The following is a 25341-nucleotide window of genomic DNA, read 5'->3' as shown; positions in this document are numbered from 1 at the left end:
AATAGAAAACATGAAGAAAATTGCCAAGACATTTATTGGCATACAACTAGGGGTAAGTAAATCAATCTTACCCAAATTATGAATGCCTCCGCATTGAAAGAAGCTTGTAATAACTTAAAAGCTGAATTTCAAGGCTAAAAAAAAAAATCAATTTCATCAAGCTTCAATTTTTTTTGAGAGAGAATTCAATACATTGTCACTAAAAGACAGTGAAAACTTACAAAGTTTAAAACTATTAATCAAATTAATAGCTATGGTGACAAAATCAAAGAAAAAACATTATTGAAATTTTTTAAAAAAACTTGCCGAGAGAAAAGATCTAGCAACATTGTCTTTACAAAAGATGGGATCTCGAGACACATGAAAAATAGATCTCTAAGTCAGAACCTTAAAAGCTTGTCCATGCACACCAATCAAAATTGATTATTGACAGAGAAAAGAAGCTCAGATCAAAAGGTACAATTTGAAAGAGGTAACGAAAATTAAACCTGAGCATGGCAAAAGAAGAAACTTCAATAATCAAGAAGATTGGGCATCAATCAAAAGAATGTCGATTAAAGTGCGCCAGACGTAAGATTTTGAACCACTCTCAAAAGGACTGGTGGTTCAAAGATAATAATGAATCAAATTTCTTAAAAAATGAAGAAGGCAATTGTCACACACATATCGTATGATATTAATAAAATACGAAAAACAAGTCTGATGATTGAAAAAAAAAACGAGCACGCACATATCGTCTTTAGTTCATCATGATGCAGTCAGGTCGCAAAGGTGCGTGGTGACATCTATCTAGAGTCAAAATTGGATGCCTTGTATTAAACCATTGCAACCTAAACCTATATTTTTCCTTCAGCTTGGGTTATTTCTAGGCAGTTGGTTTCCGTTATAGGCAATAATGAGGCCAGATCAAGTTTAATCACATTGCACAACTGCAATGTGCCGCTGCACCTGATCACCTTCCATCTGCAGTTGGGCCCTACTACTGAGAAGAGATAGCCAACTGATTGACTAATCCTGATGAGGCACACCTCCTGCAATACCTAACGAAATAGGACTAACTACTTTGCACCCAAAACAACAGCGACAGATCCTCTCCATCTAAAAAGGTTAGTTATGATTTTTGCCCGATGCGAAAAAATGAGTTCAAGTGAAGCAGGGAGTACTTAATATAGATAGAGATTTCCAGCAAATAACCCTTCAAAGAAGTGCCCCCAAAAAAGGCAGGACACTTGCATCAGAATGTAAGACAGGACACTTAACAAGCTTCTCATGTTCAAGAGTATCTATGTAATACTCCTGTTCAGGCATACAGGAAATAGCAACATCAACAACCTTTCAAAAACCATGAATTTTTATATGCTCCTTCTTCACAATTCCAGCCTGCAAGACGATACCGATTACATTAATCAACAGAGAGAGAGGGGGGGGGGGGGAGAGAGAGAGAGAGAGAGAGAGACCTGAACCAGGAAAGTTGAAACATTCTTTCGCTGATCCCCTTGAAGTTGGATAACCTAAAAGCACAACATCGTCATGCACAAAACACATACAGCATACAAACTCCAGAGTATCACTACCCAACTACGTGACATGCCAAGTCTGTTTCATACCTGACCCAGTTCCGGATCCTGTACTACAGTGCCATTGCAGCAAAATTCTTTCTTCAGATCTTTGAGGATCTTGTTGTAGCTGAACTCTTTCTTCAGTCCTTGCACAGTAGTCAGGCTCTTCCTACCATTCCTCTGCTGTATGCGCACATGCACATACTCTTTTGACCCCGCCCCAGAGTCCACAGCATTTGCCTCAGCGAATGGATCTGCCAATTTGTAAGTCTTACATCATCATCATCATCATATGCAAGCACATGGAAGGAAGCATCGTATGCAAAAAAACACAGGTAAGGAAGCAGGAAGAAATCACAGATTGTATACGTACCAAAAGCACTAGGAATCTGGACGTCGAGCTCAGACATGAACTTGGCTGATGAGATCAAAGAGACGAATTGGACCAAGTTTTTCTCCACCAACTTACCCGCAGAATAAATTTGAAGCTGAAGTAATGGCAGAAAACATTAGCGTGGACATCAAAACATGCATGCTAAAAGCACTTAGACAATACTCACTGCAAGAACTATATGTCAAAGCTACCATGTACAGCATAAGGGAAAACAATACTGAAAAAGAGAAATGATGTGCTCTCAGTAACAATATGACATTCTCAAGCTAACAGAACAACAAGAAACCATTTCCCAACATGCATATGAGATATGGAAAACGTTGGAAACTAATACTGCAGGCTAAAAACAAGTCCACATGCTTCCGTGATAGCAAGTACTGTTTTTGGTGCTCCAAGAGTCAAACTCCAGAAGCAGCACAAACCGTTTTAGGAGAAAGCAAGTAGAGGCCTTGAAAATAAAGAACAGAAATGTCTAAAAAAGAGTATGTAGCATATCTGTCCATAAAAGCATAACTATGGATTTTAGTTGTGAAAGGATTATAAGAATTTTAAAAGAAGAAAAAAATTGGTAATTAATTGCTATTCAATCAGAAGAAAAGCCCCCCTCACGTAAGAAGAAATCTAAGATCCTAAACATCGCTACGCACCAGAGACACAAAAGCAGATGATTCTTATGGTGGTTTCAAATGCAAAAATCATGTTCTAACATATTTCAAAGAGTTTCTAAATTCAAGTTGTTGTTAACAAACCATATTCGACAAAAAGAATACGCATATAACTTAAAACATATTGTGCTCAATAAGATGGGATGGCACAACTATATTATCTAAGCATTGATAACATCCATGCTTGAATCATATTGATCAAGCCGTACTACAAAACTTCACCCCCTAAAACTATATGAATAACATGTATATATTATCCAAGTATTGATAACATCCATACTTGATTCCTATTGATCAAGCCCTACTCCAAGACTTCACCCACTAAAACTATATGAATAACATGTATATATTATCCAAGTATTGATAACATCCACACTTGATTCCTATTGATCAAGCCCTACTCTAAGACTTCACCTGCTAAAACTATATGAATAACATGTATATATTATCCAAGTATTGATAACATCCATACTGGATTCCTATTGATCAATCCCTATTACGAGACTCCACCCACTAAAACTATATGAATAACATGCATATATTATCCAAGTTTTGATCGCATCCATACTTTATTCATATTGAATAGGCCCTATTCCAAGACTCCACAAACTAAAATTGTATGAATAACATGCATATATTATCCAAGTTTTGATCGCATCCATACTTGATAGTTGATTCATATTGATCAAGCCCTATTCCAAGACTCCATCCACTAAAACTATATGAATAACATGTACAATTATGACAACTTAACATTCAAAATCACCAAAAAACAAGGCCTGACAACTTCACAATCTTTTCAAAACAATCAAATTAACAGAAGCAAATTGGTCACTGATTTTCAAGAGAAAATGAACTCAAAAGTGCTCTAATCAAATGAAAATTATTATGGATGACTAAGGCAATGCACCAAACACCAGAGGAGACAGCATTTGATATTGACAATTAACATATCAGAAAATATGACCAATTCACAAATCACAGCAATACAACCCATCCTACACTCAATATCACAGACAAGACCAGAATCTCTAGACGCCATCTTCAGCAAATCACCCAGAAACCCTAGTTCTATTAAAAAAGGAACCCCACTCAATACCTTCTAACAAAAAAATCATCTCATAACAAATTAAATTCACAACCAGAACAAAAACACAAAATATATGGAAACATCAGCATCAAAAATGTGGATCAAAACACAATCACACTAATATACAGAGATTCAAAGCCCCACTTCTTAAACCACTAGAACCTCACATAGATCCAACTCAGTACTCACACAGGCAGGCAGAGGTCAAATCATGACCCTCCACAATTGATGGAAGGAATAGATAATCATCTCAGAAAAGAAAAATAAAAGGAAATCTAAGAACGAAATGCATCAAATAGAGTCTCACATCTTCCAGGAACCACAAAGTGGCCAATTTTGGGTTTCCCAATTCCATGGTGAAAGGAACACAAGGGACGGAAAAAAAAAGACAAAGAGGCCAATTTGGGGTTTCCCAATTCCATGGTGAAAGGAACACAAGGGACGAAAAAAAAAAAGACAAAGAGGCCAATTTGGGGTTTCCCAATTCCATGGTGAAAGGAACACAAGGGACGGAAAAAAAAGACAAAGAGGCCAATTTTGGGTTTCCCAATTCCATGGTGAAAGGAACACAAGAGACGAGAACCAAAAGTTATTGTTAAAATAGTAATAACAATAATAATAAGCCGATAAAGAAAAAGGTAGCCAGAACCCAAAAAGAAGAGAAGCAGAGAACATCCAAAACGAGAGAGAGATGAAGGGAACATTAAGAAACCAAATTAAAGGGATTACTGATCCTTGACACACATGTAGGAAAGAGGCATCCCATAACCAACCGAAAGTTTCCCAACTGATACGATACGGGTTTCATTCCTTCACATAACCACCAAATCTAAGATTCGCCCTTAAACTCAAAAGCCAACCCAAGAAAAGGCCCTACAATTGACCCAAAATTCGTGCGAAACAGATATCCATCAACAAATCAAAGGATAAAAAAGTTAGGGCTTCACGAATACATGCCCCAACGAAAAATCAATCCACGACTTTCATAATAATAAAAATAAAAAGGTTCCAACGCTTCACAATCAAAATGATGAAAACGATGGTGTAGACTCGGGTTTCAAGAGGTTTAAGGCACGTTTGGAAGCGAGAAAATGGTAGGAAAAATGCAAGTAGGAAAGAAAAAATGGCAGCTTTTCCAACCGTTTCAGACGAGAGTAATTTTTGAAGGGAAAGTTTTACTAAAAAGTTTAATTTTTTATAGGAAAAAATCCTCACCAAAAAATCTTTTTGCAATAGGGCAACCGTTCACCCACAACACACCTCATTCCATGTGGTTGCCACAAAGAACTTCCTCCATCTTTATCTTCCTCCTGCCCACCGCCATTTTCAGATCTCTCTCTCTCTCTCTCTCTCTCTCTCTCTCTCTCTCTCTCTCTCTCTGAGATGGTCATTTTTTCATTATGCTTTTCTCATGCTACACAAACAAGCGAAAACTTTTCATTTAGAGTGATCATATCAAAACATCTCATAGGCAAAAAAAAAAAATCATTTGAGAGGTTTTCTTGCTTCCATAAGGAAAAAAAGCATGGTTTCACAATCACGTGCGCAAAATGGAGGGAACTATCACGCATGCAACGGATTCAAGAGATCAAAAACTCTATGCCGCAAAACGATGATATTGATCGCGTGAGTTAGGGTCTCAAGATATCACAAAAAAAAAAAAACAGGGTTTCCCAGTGGCATGCCTAAAACGAACTAATCGATCAAGCAAACCCTAGGATTTCAAGGTACCCAAAAAAAATGAGACGAACTTCAGACCTCATCACTAAAATTCATGAAAGAAAAAGAGATGATTTCGAGATATTACCTGATTTAGAACGCGAAAGAAATCCAAGAAGAAGAAGGCGAGACGCAGAGAGAGAGAAAGAGAGGATAAAATTTCTTCTGAGAGGAGACCGTGACGAATGCCGTCAACGCTCTCCCTACCACCAAATTTATAGAGTGACGAAAACAAGGAAAAAAATGAAAAAAAAAAAAACGTAAAATCCTAACCACGTATGGTTTACGCGAGTTAGAATACCTTACCATGGTTTAATATCTGTTTTCTGTCTTTTCCTTCGGCCGATTCCCTCCCTGCTCTTCTCTTAAACTTTCTTTTCTGTCCCTCATGAGTTACTACGCTCACATAAAATTGCAGCGCGCTGCATCATGCATAGGCCACACACAGCCATCCATCTTGGCATTTCTCGAGATGGGCATGATCTTCATCTCGAAAAATGTTGAAACGGGTGGCTGTTAGCGGTGCTGCATATGTAGAGTCGCTGCATAAAAATAACCTTCACACATTTTTAGGGGTGCACACGAGCCGGGCTCGAGCCCAACTAAGGCTTAAAAAGCTTGGCTCGAAAATTATGTACAAATTCGGTTCGAGCCGCATTAACTTACATAAAAAAAAATCAATTGCATAATGAGTGAGATTTGAACCTAAACAATATACACATTACCCACTTAGCTAAAAACAGGTTTTGCAATTAAAAATCAACAAAAGTAATACATATCTTAAAATTAAAATTAGTCACCATATGACACACAATTAAATTAGCTTAATCAAGTTTAATGCCTGATCAAGCTCGGCTCTTTTACTTGGACGAGTTAGAGTCGGGTTTAAATGAGTTGTGCTCGAGCTCGTTGTGCAGCCCTACCCATTTTTTGCTGGTTTTCGTTTTATCTTAAGTTAATTTTCTGATACAGCCCTATCTTTTACCTGAAATTTCACTTTAGAAACCTCTTTTGTGTAAATTCTTAATGCAATTTTTGGTTTTGCTGTCAATGGTCAAATTTGGGCTTACTTTAACCTACCTGTTTTCACCAATCTAACCTGAGTTAAATATTTTAAAATATCAAAAAGTACCTTGTTACTAGGGCTTGAAAATAAGCCGAGCCACTCATGGCTTGGCTCATGTTCGGCTCGTTCAAACTCTTAAAATAAACCCGGCAAACTGAATAAGAATAATAGGTACTCGACTCGGTTCAACTCTTATAAGCTCAGTAGCTAATAAGAAATATATTTTACATGTATTTTTTGGTCAGATTTAAAACAATACATTTTTTTAATATAAACAAGTCAGCTCAAACTGGGCTCATTTAATTTAGACTGATTATGAGCTCGAACTCGGCTTGACTTGCCACAAGAATGAGCCATGCTTGAACACTTCAAGCTGGTCTCGTTTGGCTTGTTTGCCAGCCTTACTTTGGTAGTTTTTTTCTCAACTAATTAATTTGTGTTAAATTTTTTTAAGTACTTTAGTTGGATGTATTTATCATGAATTTGAACCAGGATATATGATATTCAAAACCGAAAAGTATGGGTAAAAGATATTTTGGACTTGGGTCACAACTCTGATCTATTTTTTGCTACATCTAAAGGTGAGTGGATGTGAATTCATAAGATGTAAGAAAGGTAATTATGTATTTTTATTGAATAAAAAGTAAAAATAGCGATCCTAGAACACTTTAATGGGTAATGGGTAGGGTGTTAGACTTTTCTTGAGAAAGTGATGGGTTTTAGAGAATTTTTAGTATGTATATACTTTTTTCAGTGACAATTCTCAAAAGTTGTGCTTTTGCTTAGTGGTTGATCACTTGGATAATGTTAAAAGAGGTTTTAGGATCAAATCACACCTTTATAAAAAACTTTTTACAAGATTTTTTTTATGAAATACCATTGAACGCTCGGCTCAAGCTCAAAACTGGGCGAAGTATGGACAATGCCATACAAGCTCGGCTCTAAACTCGCGACAAGCTTGGACAAAGACATTTTGAACCAAGTTGAGTTCGAACAGCCTAGGCTCGGCTTGAACTTAGCTCATTGCATAGCTGTCAACCGGTCAGGTTTATATTGGGTACTCAACCCGATCCAAACCCCAAGCATGGAAAGTTGATTCAAACTCAGATGCAAGCAATATGCTAGTCAAGTTTGGGTCATGATTTAATCTGAGTGCGGAATCATCAGCCAATGAAGCCACTAAGACATTCTTTTTTGTTTCTCAGCTCATGCACGGACCACCTGTTGCTTTACGCATGCTCGTGACCGCCTCAAAAGACTATGGTAAAAGAGGAGGAAGACCTTTAAAAGATAAGCTTTTTTTTTTTTTCGCAAACAAGTTGGTTTCTCATTTTTTCTTAGGGTTCTTTTAGGGGAAACATGAGGAGGAAGGGGCTAGGGTTGCGGCTCCCTAGGCCCAATGAGTCTGGTATCCACCACTCAACGGGGCCAATAGTGGTGGCCGACCTCTTTGGTCCAATGAAAAATAAGTCACTGCTCATTGTACCAATAAGTGTTGTTGCCCTTGGGTCTAATGGAAGATGACTTAACCTCCTACATGCTCAATTGACCTGGTCACTTCTTCTATGGGCCAAGAGATTTTATTGGATCTAAATTTTTGAATTTAAAAATCCAAACTCAATTGAAGAGAATCCAGGTTCAATTAAAAGTAAAGTTACCCAAAATATCCATTATACCCTCCAATAGCCCTAAAGAGATCCCAACTGACTATCAAACCTAGATTCATGTTCAATTATTTAATCAGATTAAAAAAAATCCTAAAAATAAAAAAAATACAAATACAAATTATAATAAATTTTAAATTCTAATAAATCATATTTTCAGATAATACCAAATATTTAAAAAAGTAAAATTTGTCAAATTTGTCTATAAGATGTTCAAGATGGACTGACTCCGCACGCTCGGGTCCGATGAAGTATTTTTTCCCTAAAATGTGTCCACCAGATGCGTTGCATCACAATTCTCGAGGACAAGAGATTGGCTACTATGAGGTCTATTTTTTGCAATTAAAAATAATTTAATTAATGATCAATCTAACATTAAACCAGTTGTAATTAATATTAGATGCATTCATTCTTATTCAAATGACTAAAATACTTTTTAAAAAATGATATTTTAGAAAATGCATGGTTACTTTTTGAATATTATAGGCATAGTGGCAAAAGTTTAAGGCTTCTAGTTATCACCAAGATTTTTCTTGTCATATTTTGGAAAATTTTATTTATCTTGAGTTTTTTTTAAGAAAATATCAGCTATAAATATATAATAAATATGGGGAAAATAATTTTTTTACAAAATGAGATAAATTTAAGGTCTTGTCCAAAATTAAAACTTACAAATAAAATCATTTAAAACTTCAAAATATGGGTTAAATTTACACATTGGACTTTAGGAGTCCTTTCCTATTATCAACGCATACAAAGCATTTAATTTCTAAGATAGATTTTAGTAAACCATTTTCTATTATCAACACTTTCCAAAGCTGCCTTGTTGAGAAACTCTCTTTATGTTTTTGGTAGATGAGAGGAAGTTTTATTACTATTAAATGAGAGAGAAATGCATTAAAAGATAATTTAATGAGAATTTATTCACTTGAAAATAATGTTGTTCAATGCTTTTAAAATGAATTTAAAGAAAGTAAAGGCCTCTTTCTTTATTTTAAATATCACGATAAAGACCTAAATACCATGATATTTAGGTTTTGTCATAAATATTGTGATATTTTGAAAATATTATGAGATTTTAAAGATTAAAATGGTAAGATAATATATCACATTTTTTTGTGATATTTTCAAAATATCATCCATATTTGTCACTGTGATTATAAGTCTTTAGAACTTGAAAGGAAATGAAAAGTCAAACACCTTTTTCTCAAAAAGTAACTTTATGAATCTATCAAAGTTACTCTTTCAGCCTAAAAAAATAACCATGCATTTTCCAAAATATATTTTTTTTAAAGGTTATATTAACCCTTTAATTAAAAGTGATATAGTGTTGCGTCAAATATGACTTTACCATTGTTTGCTCCACCTTCTGGCTAAGAGCGGGTGTAGTTTGTCAACCTATGTCAAAGATATCCATGATATTTTGAAAACAACATAATCTTAGCACAAGAGTTCAAAAAGTGATAAGATATTCATAAAATGATATTTTTCAAAAGAAAAACTGTTTTATGCCAACATTATCCATATGTTTAAAGTTCTTTACTCTTAGATGTCTATTATTATTTTCTTCATGTTGTTTTTAGTATTTTCCTAAATTTTCAAAATTCCAAATACACTATCTTTTGTGTTTTTTTTTTTCAAAAATAAACATTCAAGTCACTTTATAGCTTCCTTAACCCCGAAAATGAAAACACCATTTACCGTTATGGACCCATATCCACATGAGGCGATGGTTGGATCATGGACGGGAATCAATCACTAAGTCTGACCAATTTACTTGTCCGGTGCCAGACCCAACCCAAACTTAAATATTTGAGTGTAGGCATAAGAAATGTCAATCCCAGTACTGTTCTAGTCAACCTGAAACCAACCCGAGTACTATGTGGGTCAAGTTTGGTTATGATTTTATCAAATACCCGAGCAGACCCAACTTGACCAAAGTAGTTTGTATGCATTTTTATTGAACATAAGCTCTTATACAGATCCTGGTTTAGGATTCTTTTTTCTTAACCTATCAAAACCCAAACTCGATCCTGAATCTGACAACTAGTTATTTAGGTGGGTTTGGGTGCACCTTGATGGATTAGGTACCTGATCTATTGAAAGCCCTACTTAATACTAAGGTGTCAATGGGTCGGACCTAGTTCAGATTCAGTGGCTCCAAACCTGACTCTTGATTTTGAGGTGCTGGTACCAGATCTGGACCTGGATCCAATCCATTTATACCACCATAAGAAAAAACATACCCGGATTAAAAGAACCAAACCTAGTCCATATCCAATAAAACAATATTTTTCTTTTTACATTGAAATTTTACCGAACTTGTTTCGGACCTGCTCTGGTATGAAATTTCACAAACCATACTAGGCTCCATATACTAATCGGTCCCTTTGGGTACAATCTGGATTTTAATCAGACCTCCTTCTTTGTCAGGAACCCTGAACTCTCCCGGGTTTGGTACGGATTGGGTCCAGGCCAAACCCGACCCATTGACACCCCTTACCATACTATAGTATATATGACAAAGTGAAGGACCAAATGATCGGTGGCTCGTATGTATCTTGTAATAGCGTTCGCATAGTTGGATTTCGAGGTATTTGAGCGATCTCTCTGCATATTTCGTGATTTCTATGGAATTCGATGAATCCAACAATCTGTCGTCTTCGTTCGAGAAGCTGAAGATCACCAATTCAACCACACCCCCTCCTCCCACCGTCGCCTATAAACCTCGGAATTCTCCCCATCCTCTCGGTAAGTTCTAATCTTTTCACCTCCTCATTGTTGTTAATGGACAAATCTTCCTATATTATCGTCTCTCGACATATTCGAGATGTTTCCTTGAACACCCACAATTCCTTCATGCCTTTTTCTGCGACTACCGTATTGAATTCCTTTTACGATGTTCTCTGTTTGCTAGAATTGAGCTTTTTTCTTTTTTTCCCTCGATATATTTTGATGTTTTCTGGAACACCCACAATTCCTCTCTGCCTTTTTCTGCGACTAGGATTTCGGTTGTTTCAATGTTAGAAGTTCTTTCTTTGTAGATGATTAAGAGTGACATGTTTCAGATATTAAGAAAAGTGGATTTATTCGTTTATGAAGGAAAAAAGATGGGCTTTGCATGGATGGGTTAATGAAATAAATGCTAAAACAGATTTTCAGTTTTAATTTAGGCGTGAGCATATGAGTTGGGTTGAAAATTGAAATAACTTGTCAAAGAAAGCTTGGAGATTCCTTTCGTTATTATATGATGACCAATTACACTGGATGCTACTTGTTTTCTGTACAGTGTTGTGTCTCTATCATTCCTTGTTATTGATGGGGCATGATTTTGTCTTTCAAGAATTTACTTGGGGAGTAAATGATGAGTATCATGTTATGTTTGGTTGGGCATCAATTCTGCTGTTGGACCCATTGTCTGTTAGAACTTGAATAGTGTTTTTTCTGACTCCACCACGGCAACAGATGCGGAGCCAGAGATCAAAGTTGCAACTTTCATAAACCTAATAAATTGAATGAAAAAGAATGCAAGTCATGGTTGCACTTTCAGCCTTCTCCAGGGCAGTAAGGATGGGTAGTGTTTTGCTTGTCTATTATGATTAAGACAGCAATTTTTGTTGGTAACATAAACAAACACTGTTAGAGAGAATAGGGTGAACCCGAGTCCAAGGGCATGTATAGTGACACAATGATCATCAAGGACAGTAATGTATTCATGGCCTCTAACCCTTATCTCTTTTATGCTAGAAGCTTAGAGATCTCTGGAATTGCTTGATGTCTGTAAACCTTGCTTTGAGGGGTTTAAGTAGCGACCAAAGAGGGGCCAGAATTGGTCGTGTCCTGATGCAAATCTAAAGGTCTCGATTTACATCAAAATCTTACCCAACTATGATTATCTAGGAAAAACAGAAAACATCTAGGAAAATGCAGGAAAATAACTAGAAACTAGGAAATAACTAAATTCGATATCTCAAATCAACTTCATTGTTCAACTACATAGACCCCCCACCCCCACCCCCCCAATCTATAAATAGATGAGATTTTTCCTAATTCTAAACCAAGTAAACTACCTACCCTGATAATCGTCTAAAAAGATAAAACTTATCCTAATCTACTAAAATCTGGATTTGGATCTAATACATAAACCCAATATCCATTACAAGTGAACCAAAATACAAAATTATCCAAATGATAAAAATCCAAAATATGAATCTGATCCAAATTGATCCTTATAAACCCGGGTCTTTTGCTCCACTCTTGCATCATGTCCTATGGAGAAATGCCCCTTCATCTCAAAGGCTACACCCCTTGAGTTCTAATAGGTTATGTAATTGTTGGTTAATACGTATTATTATCTTATAATTTAATTTATTATTAAATTTCTTATTTACTTGCTATATAACCTATTCTATGAGAGATCATGTAACTGTTGGAGGTGGCCTCTCTCAATGGCTATCTTATTGCTATAATCCAACAAGCACAAGTAGGATTTGTATTTGAATAAGATAGGGTTAAATTAGAGTAAGATGTTTAAAGATAGAAGCCTTAGTATTTCTAACCTATGTCATAAAGACATGAGGACGCGTGCCACAAATTTGACTCGAAAGTTGGATTTTTTTCTGGGAAAGAGGACATGTGGACATGGAATTTTTTGAAATTCTTAATTAATAAAAAACTATTTTTGATATTTTAATGTTAAAAATGCATTTTTTAAAATAAAACTTTAAAACATTAAAAAATAATAAAATAATATTAAAATATGTGTTGTATGTGTTGGTGTTTGTGTCCACGTGTCCGCTTGTGTCACCAGGGACACTCCACCAAAATGGCGTGTTCTTGTTGTAATGCAATACAGTAGGACTGTAGGAGTGTGTACAACATAAAAGAGTACAAAAACACAATAGCCTCCAAGGGCACAAGAGAGACAACAATACAAGCCACAAAATGGGTCAGAACAACATAATTTTTTTTTTTATTGATTGAATACTTGGAAAAGCATTCAATACATGGGGGAGAATCCCATATATATAGGCAATACAATGAAGAAGAGAAGAGGTCCAAGTAACCGTTGGAGCTACATAGGACAAAAATGCCCCTAATGGGCATACTCTTACAAAAATAAGAAACAAAAAATAAATAAAAAGAAAAGAAATAAAATACAAAGAAACAAAAAAATACATTTTATAACCAATATGCATATTATATATACTAATACATATATACATTATAATGTATATATATGTCATATTTCAACAGTCCCCCTCAAACTTATGATGTAATTACCAAAAGTTTGTCAAGGAGAAAATGAAACCTAGGGGATGATAAGGTTTTATTGAAGAAGTCCGCAAGTTGATATTCCAATGTGATATAGGGAAGCATGATAGTCTTCTTAAAAAAAAAATCTCTTTATATAGTAATAATCTATCTCAATATGTTTGGTGCGCCCATAGAATGTATGATTGCTTCCTATGTATATGTCACTTTTGTTGTCACAACATAACTTCGAAGGCTCTTTCAAGTGAACTCCTATATCTGCAAAAAGTCTTTGTAGCCAAACAATTCAGTGGTAGTGATAGCCATAGTCCTGTATTCAATTTCCGTAGATGATAATGGTACTTTTTGTTGTTTCTCGCATTTGTACGAGATCAACGAGTCCCTTAGAAAAACACAAAAAACAATAGTTGAGTGTTTGTTATTAGCATCCCCACCCCAATCAAAGCCAGTGTAAGTAGTGAAATCAAGAGAAGAGGTTGAGGATAAGAATAATCATTTAGTAGTGGAGCATTCGATATATCAAATGATTTGCATAACAACACTCATATGAACAATTGTAGGAGCATGCAGGAACTGACTTACAACATGTACAACATGCAAAATGTTTGATTTAGTGATGGTGAGATACATCAACGCTACAATAATCTGACAATATAGTGAGATCTTCTAAAAGAACTCCATCATTTGATTTTAACTTGCATTGATCACTTCTAGATTATCAACTTTCTTGTCATTAGTGATTCTAATCCGTCAACAATATTTGTAGCAAATTTAATTTGGGACAACAAGTACCCTCTCGGAGAGTAGGCAACCTCTGTACCAAGGAAGTAATATAGTTGCCCCAAGTTAGACATTTCAAATTCATTTTTAAGAATATTTTTAATCCTTTCTATCTCCGCTCTATCTTCTCCTGTGCTGATCATATCATTCACATACAAGAGAAGAATAATCTTTTCGACAGAAGAATCTCTTGCAAATACAGCAGTGTTAGTATAACATGATACAAATCCAAGGTCTAACATAACTACTAAATATGTCATATCATGCCTTGGGGGCTTGCTTTAGACCATATAAGGCCTTGTGCAAGTAAAAAACCTTTCTTACGGGAACATTTAGCCCAGGTGATGGCTTCATATAGACTTCTTCTGTGAGATCATCATGAAAGAAGATATTTTCAATATCCATTTGATATATATCCCAATTTTTTATAGAAACGACAACAATCAGAGTTCTAATAGAGGTTATTCTAGCTATTGTGGCTAAGGTTTCATCATAGTCAATCTCATGTTCCTGAGAGTATCCCTTAGCAACTAATTGAGCTTTATACATTCTAATGATTTATCATTTTTAATTATAACTTTATAGATCCATCCATCTACATCCTATATTTTTCTCCTTTGGGTAATGTTTGAAATTCCCAAGTATTTGTTTTATAAAGAGCTTTTAGTTCCTTTTCATGGCATCTATCCATTCAGGGTAATTTTTGGCTTCCTTATAAGTAGAGGGTTCATAGAATGAATACATGACAAAACACAAGCTCTATATTTAGGAAATGTGTCATAGGATACAAATCTATCCAATGGTCTAGATACTCTACTAGATCTCCCAACTTCATGATCAATAGCTATATTAGGTTGGGCACTAGAAGATTCTAAAGATTGGATGGATTGTTCATCATTTTCTTCATTTTTATTGTTTAGATATTTTCTAAGGCACTAGGAGGTTTAGGCTAAGTTCTTCTGGTGTACTGACGAATAGGTTCTTCGCTTTCTCCTATGGCATCCAAATTATCATTATCATAAACATCATTTTCATGAGTAGGCATATTAGATTGAGAAACTGTTAAGATATAGTTAATATATATAGCTATGTAAACCGAAATACCTATTAGGGGTATTTCGGCCTTTTCACCAAATAGGCGGGCTGACATTTTATTTTTGTCTTTTGTACTTTTTGTTTTTTTACTTTTCCTTTTTTTTATGCAAAAGGGGCAGCTCATATGACTGTTGGAGCTGCCCCAATGGTCACAAATGTGACCGTTGGGTGCAGCCCCAACAATCACATGTTCGGCCCCTTGTTCCCCCATTGTATTATAAATAGCCCCAATGGGCCATGTATACTTTACAACTCTTTTGAGTGCCTTTTATGCAATAACAATTTGTTAAGACTGATGCAGCTGCGTTGGAGGAGGAGTGAAACAATGGCCACCGTGAAACAGTGGCTGAACTCTTTATTAAACTCAACAAGTGTTTCAATAAGCAAAGGGAAATTCAATAAGCAATAAAAAAAAAATGGAAAAGAAAAACAATAGGCAGAAAGAAAACAGGAAGACGGCAAGAAGGTAAAAGACGGCTGGAGTTTCAATCTTCTCTGCCTTCACGCAACCCTAGGCAGGGCCTTTTAAAGGCTGTTTACTGGACCGGGTCGTGGGTCCAGATTTGGATCCCACCCACGATCTGGGTGAGTCTCTCTTTGCAGCTGGTTCTGGGGCGTGCGAGCTCCACCACGCCTGACGTAGGTGCGCAGGGATACCTCCCTGCATCGTGGCTCCGTCCCTGCAAGTGAGTCGTATGCGCGGGGTCCTTCATCTGCCCTTTGTGGTGGATCGGGTGGCACGAGGGACCCAATCGGGTCCTGCCCTGCATCATTCTCCCCTGGTTGGGAAGAAGTCGGCTCTGTCGACTTGTTGTTGCCACAGTAAGCATATAGATCAGCCACGTTGAAAATAGGGGAAATATGTCAATCATCGGGCAGCTCAAGGAGGTAAGCATTCGAACCCAATCGCTGAAGGATCCTAAAAGGACCATACTTCTTAGGACTTAATTTGCTATAGGTGCCTACAGGAAAACGCTCTGGACGCAGATACACCCAGACAAGTTGACCGACCTCGAAATGGACATCACGACGACCCTGATCTACGAAAGCTTTGTAGGTCTCATAGCTTTCAACAAGTTTGGCCCGAACTTGTCTGTGAACGTCACGCATATACTCAACGGCATCAAAGGCATCCGGAGCTGGAGCTGAGAGATCTGACACAGGGGCTAGGTCAACGACATGGGTGGGAGACCGACCATACACTACTTGGAACGGAGATTTACTAGTAGAACGGTTAATGGAGTTGTTATAGGCGAACTCGGCTTGGGGCAATACGAGATCCCAAGTTTTGACATTTTCGCCCACTAGGCTCCGTAACAAATTTCCTAAAGTGCGGTTCACAACTTCGGTTTGGCCATCAGTCTGGGGATGATACACACTACTGAACTGAAGCTTAGTTTTCAACAGGGCCCATAACGATTTCCAAAAGTGACTCATAAAATGCGTGTCGCGATCGGAAGTGATTGTGTGAGGTAGACCGTGGAAACGGGCAACATCCTTGAAATAATATGAGGCGACTAAAGAGGCATCGGTGGTGCGTTTGCACGGAACAAAGATAGCCATTTTGGAGAACCGGTCAACAACTACTAAAATTGAATCAAAACGACGTGGTGTGCGGGGAAGGCCCACGATAAAATCCATGGATACATGCTCCCACGGCCGTTCAGGAATGGGTAACGGGGTGTACAGACCACTATTCTGACGATGACCCTTGGACACTTGACACACATGACAGCCTTGGATAAACTTGACAACATCTTTGCGCATTTTGGGCCAAAAGTATCATTCATCTAAGAGAGCGAACGTCTTATCATGCCCGAAATGCCCTGCCAACCCTCCTTCATGTAATTCAGAAATCAACTGAAGTCTAAGGGAGAAATTGGGTACACATAATTAGTTACCACGGAAGAGGTAACCATTATGAATACAAAAACGGGGGTCGAGGTTGCGATCTGAAGAGGTGCACCCTTCCCAGACTTTGTGAAAATCAGGGTCCGTAGGGTATAACTCTTTGCATTGCTCAAAACCAATGACCTGCACCGACATAGTCATCAGAAGGCTGTTCTTCCTACTAAGAGCGTCAGCCACCTTGTTCAGGGTACCCGATTGATGCCTAAGCGAAAAGGTGTACTCTTGCAAGAAGCTAACCCACTTGGCATGACGAGCACTCAACTTCTTCTGACTGTTCATATACTTCAATGCCTCATGGTCCGTGTACAAGACAAATTCCTTATAAATGAGATAATGTCTCCAATAACGAAGGGCTTGTACAACGGCATAGAACTCAACATCGTAAGTGGAGTATTGGCACCTGGCCTGAGTCAGCTTCTCGCTAAAGAAGTCAACGGGCCTACGATTCTGACTCAAGACGGCGCCAATCCCCACTTTAGAGGCATCACATTCAACCTCAAAGACTGCACTAAAATCTGGGAGGGCTAAGACAGGAGCACTGGTCATTTTGTCCTTGATGATCGTAAAGGCTTTGCTAGCCGTTGGCGTCCAATGAAAACTAGTACCTTTTAGGCACTCCGTGATGGGGGCCATAAGGGTACTAAAATTTCTCACGAAACGTCAGTAAAAGGTGGCTAACCCGTGGAAACTACGGATCTCTCCTATACTCTTTGGGGTAGGCCAATCGACAATCGCGCGGACTTTTGCAGGGTCGGCCTTGACGCCATCAGAAGACACAATAAACCCTAAGAACACGACATTGGATGTCATAAACTCACACTTCTTGGCATTGGCATACAGTTTTTCCTTTCTCAAAATATCTAAGACTTGGCGCAGGTGACTCAAATGCTCGGACAATGAGGAACTATAGATCAAAATGTCGTCAAAGTAGACAACAATCAACTTCCCAATACACGGACGCAAGACCTGGGTCATCATGTTCATAAAGGTACTTGGGGCATTAGATAACCCAAACGGCATGACTAACCATTCGTACAATCCATCACGTGTCTTGAATGCTGTTTTCCACTCGTCCCCTTCGCGTATACGAATCTGGTGATACTCGCTTTTTAGGTCTATTTTAGAGAAAATGGAGGCACCAGATAACATATCAAACATATCGTCCAAACGAGGAATGGGAAAACGGTATTTGACTGTGATGCGATTGATCGCACGACTATCGACACACATGCGCATGGACCTATCTTTCTTAGGAGTAAGGCGGGAACGACACAAGGACTAACACTCTCGCGAATGAAACCCTTTTGCAGCAATTGCTGAACCTGTCTTAATAACTCATTATGCTCAGTGGGGTTCATACGATATGCGGGAAGGTTGGGTAGACTCGACCCTGGCACAAAGTCAATGGCATGCTGGACTACCCTTGCCGAAGGTAATCCATCAGGTAGTTCATCCGGCATAATGTCGTGGAACTCCTCTAGAAGAGGGGCAACGTCCGCGGGAATGGACACGGACAAACTCATCACTGGCTTGGCCACTAGGGCATAACAATAGCCATCTTCCTGACAGTGGTCCAGGAAGAGCCGGTACGAGAGACCTGCGATTCGGGGAACTCGCTCAGGTTTGTCTACAGTGGGGAAACCAGTCTCCTTGATAGGTAGGAGGACTATTCTATGGCCATTAAAGACAAAGGAGTATGTGTTCTTGCGGCCATCGTGAGTGGTCTGGCGATCGAACTGCCAGGGACGTCCCAAGAGAATGTGACACGCGTGCATAGGGGCTACATCACACCACACCTCATCGTGGTAGTGCTCCCCCATGGAAAACCGGACTAGGCATCGCTGAGTGATGGGAACCTCATTTCCTTTCTTGAACCAGGCCATCTTGTAGGGTTGGGACAACTTTTCGGTGTTAAGTTTCAAGGTAGACACCACACTCTCAGACACCATGTTTTCACAAGCTCCGGTATCAATGATGACATCACATGCATGCCCCTCACAGTTGCACCGGGTCCTAAAAATGTTATTCCTTAGCCATTTCGATGGGGCCGATTCTCGGGGTGTGGTCAACACATGACGGATGGACAACAAACTTTCGACGTTGCCGTCGAACTCTATAACTCCCCTCTCATCCTCAACCTCAACTAATGAATTGTCATCACTATCACTCTCACTTGCGGATTCGACAATCCCTTCAACCAGGTGGGTGTTCTTGCTCACGGTCGGACACTTGGACGCGACATGTCCTAACTTTTGACACCTAAAACAACGAAGGGTCGACTCAGTAGGTTTGGCTTTGGACCGGGTGTGGAAAGCTGGACCTGACTGGTCAGGTTTGCTAAGGTCTGTTCTAGGTTTTGAATCACTAGGGGAGCTTGCTCCCCTGGTTGGGAAACTCGGCTTGGGTCGGCTGGAGGGCTCATTACGGGTCGTCCGATATTCCTGCCTCCGCTTCAGCTTGTCCTCGATGTTTATGGCATAATTGCTGGCTTGATCTAATGTTTCGACTGTGACACAACTAAAATCATCAGAGATAGCAGGGCGGGACCCGAAATGTACCTCGTGACCTGCTGACGAGCTGTTTCCTCGATCTGCACACGCAGGGAAAGACGGTGGAACTCCGCGGTGTACTCTGTTACAGTTCGGGAACCTTGGCGCAGGGTCAGGTATTCCTTGTAGGCTCGCTCGGCGTGATCCGAAGGCACGAACTTTGACTGCATCAGTCTTTGCATTTCCTCCCACGACTGTACGCGCTCTAATCCCTGTCGCTCCCTCGATCGTTGTAACTCCACCCACCATGTCTGTGCTAGGCCTCTCAATCGCGTAGACGCTAGCGAGACACAACGATGTTCAGCGACGGTGTGATAGTCGAAGAAGAACTGCACTGCATAAGACCAGTTGAAAAACTGCTCCGCGTCGAATCGCCCCGCAAACTCCGGAAGATCCAATTTCACGCCATAGGTGGAGGAGTAGTCTGGTGGTCTCTGTTGTCGCGGCTCCACTATTCCTGCAGGATGCTCGTTCCAGAAAATGTCGTCGTCCCATGCTGCTTCATTGCCCGTATGGCGGTATTGTTCGCCGGGATGCTGGTGCTGTCGAACTCTCCCGATGGGGGGTCGGCGGTCAGGGCGCGCCGGTTCCTGCTGACATTGCCTCGGTCGGGTTTGCCCGTGGGCGGGCACCATCTGCGGCCGATATTGTGGTACTGGAATGACGGGAAGTCCAAGGTTCGGGGGAGGGTTCGATTGAGGTTCTGGTTCTGGACGGGTAGAATTGGTATAATATGGTTGTGGGTTAGGAGTAAGGTGTTGGGCCGGATATTGGGTTGGGTTTTGGGTCAGGGTTGGGTAAACAGGTTGGTTTGGGTTTGGGTATGGGTATGGGGCTTGATGGGTATATGGATGGGTGGACTCGCCCGATGGGATGTGGATCGGGCCCACTCCTACACTACTCGTCGGACCCAGATATGGATGGGAAGGATCGAGGTTCGAGTTTTGGGGATAATAGGCTTGGTCTGAACTCGATCCCCGATCCAAGAGATTATGGGTCTGGTTTTGATCCGGCTCAAATCCAAACTGGAGCTCCGTCCGGGTCCGATATGGGTCTGGGTCGGTAGGGGGTCCATCATGGGGATAAAATCTAACGAGTTGGATCTGGTTCGGGACAGCCCGCGAACCGGACCCAACGGGGTAAGCTGGCTGAAGGGTTTCTGGCGCCAGGCCCGTTCCCTGAGACCCAACGGACGGTCCCAGTGACACGGGCCCGGGCCCTGTAGTCATGAGGGCTGGATCGGATCCCCCTGGGTTCAATCCATTCAGCAGGGGCCCCCCTGTTCCCGTGCGCGGATATGCAGTCGATAGGCTTCCGTGCGCTAGGTCGGGGAGGTAGCCGGTTGCTTCACCGGGTCGGGTCGACAGAACAGGGCCCGATGGAATACCCAGAGAAATGTTGGGGCCCTGTCGTTCCGTCCCCGCCTGTAGTGCTCCCAGTTGCCACGAGCTGGGGCCTACCGATGGGCCCAGCGTAATGCTGGGGTCCCGATAGTTCGGGCTGGCCTGCGTCGTGGTTGTGGGGTGCTGGCACCCCAGAACTGGGCCCGAGGAAGGACCCAGTGGGACGCCGATTCCCTGGGGGGTCGAAGTTATTTGCGAGGCAGCCATGGTGGCTAACTGCCTTGAGTTCGGTACCCCTACAGAGGGAACGTCGCCCCTTGGAACGCCCCGAAGTTGCTGGAAAGTACCCGGATTGAGATTCTGCATCGGTGCCGTTGGGAGCGAAGGAACATTACTGCGCTGGAGTTGGGTCGACGGACAGATTGAAGACAGAGCAGGGTTCACGCCTATCGCTGCACCATCCACCCGATTTGCGCCTGCGACTAGGGGTTGTGGCCCGGATGCTTCAAGGGCCACCAGTCGTTCATCGAAACCATCCATTCTCTTTGATAGACTGGCAACATCCCTGCTCATCCGCAACATATTTTCTTGGATTTTTGTAAGTACATCCATCACACGCAGCATCGGATCTTTGCTGCAAGCCTCCTCACGTTCCTCGCCGCGTACCGGATCGGTCCCTGCTTCAAGAGCCATCTCGCTGGTGAAGAAAGGGTGCGGCTCTGATACCACTTTGATGCAGCTACGTTGGAGGAGGAGTGAAACAATGGCCACCGTGAAACAGTGGCTGAACTCTTTATTAAACTCAACAAGTGTTTCAATAAGCAAAGGGAAATTCAATAAGCAATAAAAAAAAATGGAAAAGAAAAACAATAGGCAGAAAGAAAACAGGAAGACGGCAAGAAGGTAAAAGACGGCTGGAGTTTCAATCTTCTCTGCCTTCACGCAACCCTAGGCAGGGCCTTTTAAAGGCTGTTTACTGGACCGGGTCGTGGGTCCAGATTTGGATCCCACCCACGATCCGGGTCAGTCTCTCTTTGCAGCTGGTTCTGGGGCGTGCGAGCTCCACCACGCCTGACGTAGGTGCGCAGGGATACCTCCCTGCATCGTGGCTCCGTCCCTGCAAGTGAGTCGTATGCGCGGGGTCCTTCATCTGCCCTTTGTGGTGGATCGGGTGGCACGAGGGACCCAATCGGGTCCTGCCCTGCATCAAAGACCCTTGTGTGGGTGGTTTCATTGATTCAATCAAGTATTTTACTTGATTGAAAGTGTGTTCTTGCATGTGTATCAGATTCAATCCACTTCATTTCATAGTATCAGAGCTTTGGTGATCCAAAGGCATTTTTCTTAAAGAAAGATCGTGTTGATATCAAAAGGAGGATCGTGGGCTTAGCGGATACAACAAATCAATGATTGTTGCATCAGGAAGCATGCAATTTCTCAAACAAGTCTTGCATCTCTATCTTTCTTCCTTTTTCTCACTATCTCATTCTCTCCCCTTTCTCTTCGCATTGTAAAGAAATGGAGAATGAGAGAGAAGTTATAATCTCCATTCCCGTACGCCTAAACGATACAAACTATGTGATGTGGGTGAAAAGGGGTTATAGGGTTTGGTGGATGGTACTGAAAAGAAGCCCATGCTCATTCTTACGAAAATTGAGAATGGGAAGGAGGTTGCTCTTCAAGGTGAGGAAATGGGTAAAGCCATTTTCGATTATGAGAAAAAATGGAAAGAATGGAGGATGGGTCATTCCAAAACAATTGGATGGCTCATCAATAGTGTAGATATTTATAGATTCTCTAGCTTAGCAAAATTTGATTTTGCTAGTGATGCTTGAAAATATCTTAAGGACATGTATAGTCTTAAAGATATTGCCCACATATGCAATGTCTAAAATAAAGTAAGAACCATGACTCAAGGAGAGATGAATATTAGAGAATATTACAATGATTTCTCTCTCTTATGGGATGAATTGGCTCTTCTTGAGTCAAAATGACATTGTCCTCAAGACGTAGAACTCCGTGAAAACCAAATTAAAACGAAGCATTTCTATGAATTTGTGAATGGGCTTAGGCCCGAATTTGAGAGAACAAAATCGGCTCTCCTTCATAGAGGAGGTGTGCCATCTATAATCGAAACTCTTGAAGAATTGACTATGGAAGAAAATAGATTAAAGAAGCCATCCGCTTCAAAAGATGAAGAAATTGTTCTTGCTATGTCCAAGCTCGGTAATCACACTAGGAGTTACAAGCCTCCTCACTTTGTGAAGAATGAGAATGGGAGAAATCCCAACAACTATGAAAGAAGCGATAAAAGAGATCATGAGTACAAAAAATGTGGCAAAATCATATGCTATCATTGCTATGAACCAGGACACATCAAGCCTTTTTGTCCCAAAAGAAAGAGAGAAGATCACTGTGATGATAAGAGAGTTGCTTCGGTGGAAAGAAATGATGTAGACGACTCCAAATGCATTGGCTCACCGTCTTTAGCTCAATTAATGAATGTGCTATAACCAATGTTCAAAGGTCAAGCTTCTTCCTTCTTGAGGGCAGCCGTATCCACAAGTGGTGACCCTGGTAAGACTTCTTGGATCTTAGATTTCGGTGCCTCGTTTCATATGATTCCAAATGAGTCAATATTATCTGAATGTCATTCTAACCCAAATAATTCTTATGTTTCAACCGTCGGCGGAACATCTTTAAAAATCAAAAGTTTTAAAACTTTTCAAAAACAACCAAACTTTCACTTACCAAGTATTAGAGTGGTGCGAAAACTAAATTTAAACCTTTTATCAGTTTCATAAATCATGGATTATGGTTGCAAAGTTTTATTTTCTTCTAATGATTGTTTAATACAGGATCTCCAGTCTGGGAAGCCGATTGGGCAAGGCCATAGAAGAGAAGATCTCTATGTAATGGACAGTCATGAGTTATCAAAATAATCTTTTTGTAATTTTGTGGAAAAGAAATATATAGAAAATTGGCACAAAAGCCTAGGACATCCCAGTGTGACCAAATTATATTTGTTTCCATTTTTTACTAATTATAAAGAAAAAAATTTGGTTTGTGAAGATTGCATTCTTGGCAAAATGAAAGCTTTTCCCTTTGAATAAAGACATTTTATACCAAAAAATCCTTTTGAGTTAATACATTCGGATGTGTGGGGACCGGCTCCTGATATATCCAAAGGTGGGGTATCATACTATGTTGTGTTTGTAGATGACTATAGTAGACATTCTTGGATCTTTTTTCTTAAGCAAAAATCAGAAGTATTTGAATGCTTTAAAAAATTTTATTTCTACGTAAAGACTCAATTCAATACCAACATTTAAATTTTTAGATCTAATTCTGGGGGGGAATTTGTATCAAAGGAATTCAAAAAATTTCTTGACCTAAATGAGATTATTCATCAAAAATCTTGCCCATACACTCCTCAACAAAATGGTCTAGCTGAAAGAAAGCATAGACATATTGTTGAAACCACTAGAGCACTTCTTATATCAAGAAATGTTCCAAAAATGTTTTGGACCGAAGTCGTTCTTACGATAGTTTATTTGATAAATAGAATGCCTTTAAAAACTATTGAAAATATATCTTTCATTGAAAAATTGTTTAAAATCTCTCTCGATTATAAAAGGTTGAGAGTTTTTGGATGTAAATGTTTTGTTTTTACCCATATAAATGACAAACTTTCCCAAAAGCAATCCCTTGTGTCTTTCTACGCTATGCTGAAAATCAAAAGGGATATAGATGCTATGACATGGAAAGAAACAAGTTATATGTTTCACAAAATGTTACACTTCTGGAAAATGAAGATGGCTTTAGCAAAGAAAAAATCCAAGAGAACTATGATTATTCGTTTCTTTTTTATCTTATCAATGAACATGATAGGTGTGAAAACATTTGTAATGAGCATGAGAGTGAAAATGAAGACACTCATGATGTAAGTGAAAATGTAGACAATGGTCTTGATAATATAGACTCACTTTATACTACCATACAAACATACACTCGGCAGACCGAAGATCACCCACCATGTGCCTTTGAAAGATACTCACAAAATCAAGATATAGAATCTGTTAGTATTAGAAAATCAATTAGAATTTCCAAGGCCCCTGATAGATTTGTATCTTATGATTCCTTTAAACCTATGTCACATGGGTGCGGGTGCAGGTGCAACACGAGTGCGGTGTAATTTCAAAAATTTTGGACACGGAGACTCGGCTATATAT

The 25341-nt window shown here is 39.7% G+C and overlaps 2 protein-coding genes across 5 annotated transcripts in view; one reads left to right on the top strand and one right to left on the bottom strand.

Annotated features, from left to right (window-relative positions):
- Positions 1-1145: 1145 nt before the first annotated feature.
- Positions 1146-5622, bottom strand: LOC149834607 (protein translation factor SUI1 homolog). The gene is made up of 5 exons (XM_090010209.1): positions 5516-5622; positions 1933-2047; positions 1608-1813; positions 1458-1511; positions 1146-1380 (listed from the first exon to the last, which is right to left on the bottom strand). The coding sequence occupies exons 2-5, from the start codon at positions 1967-1969 to the stop codon at positions 1336-1338; spliced, it is 342 nt and encodes a 113-aa protein (XP_089866335.1). The 5' UTR covers positions 1970-2047; positions 5516-5622; the 3' UTR covers positions 1146-1335.
- A 5107-nt stretch (positions 5623-10729) lies between these two features.
- Positions 10730-25341, top strand: part of LOC149834606 (uncharacterized) — a 32890-nt gene continuing 18278 nt past the window's right edge. For all 4 annotated transcript variants that reach the window (XR_016432551.1, XR_016432550.1, XM_090010207.1 and 1 more), the window contains exon 1: positions 10730-10908. Coding sequence is in view for 2 of the 4 variants with exons in the window: in XM_090010207.1 (XP_089866333.1) it covers positions 10788-10908 (121 nt within the window). In the remaining 2 variants the exon portion in view is untranslated. The remainder of the gene's footprint in view (positions 10909-25341) is intronic.

Source organism: Nuphar pumila, chromosome 6, assembly GCF_984573655.1.
Source record: "Nuphar pumila chromosome 6, dmNupPumi1.hap1.1, whole genome shotgun sequence".
In the NCBI taxonomy this organism is placed as follows: Eukaryota; Viridiplantae; Streptophyta; class Magnoliopsida; order Nymphaeales; family Nymphaeaceae; genus Nuphar; species Nuphar pumila.
Note: the sequence above shows the minus strand (reverse complement) of the source record. Positions and strands in the feature narration are given on the sequence as shown.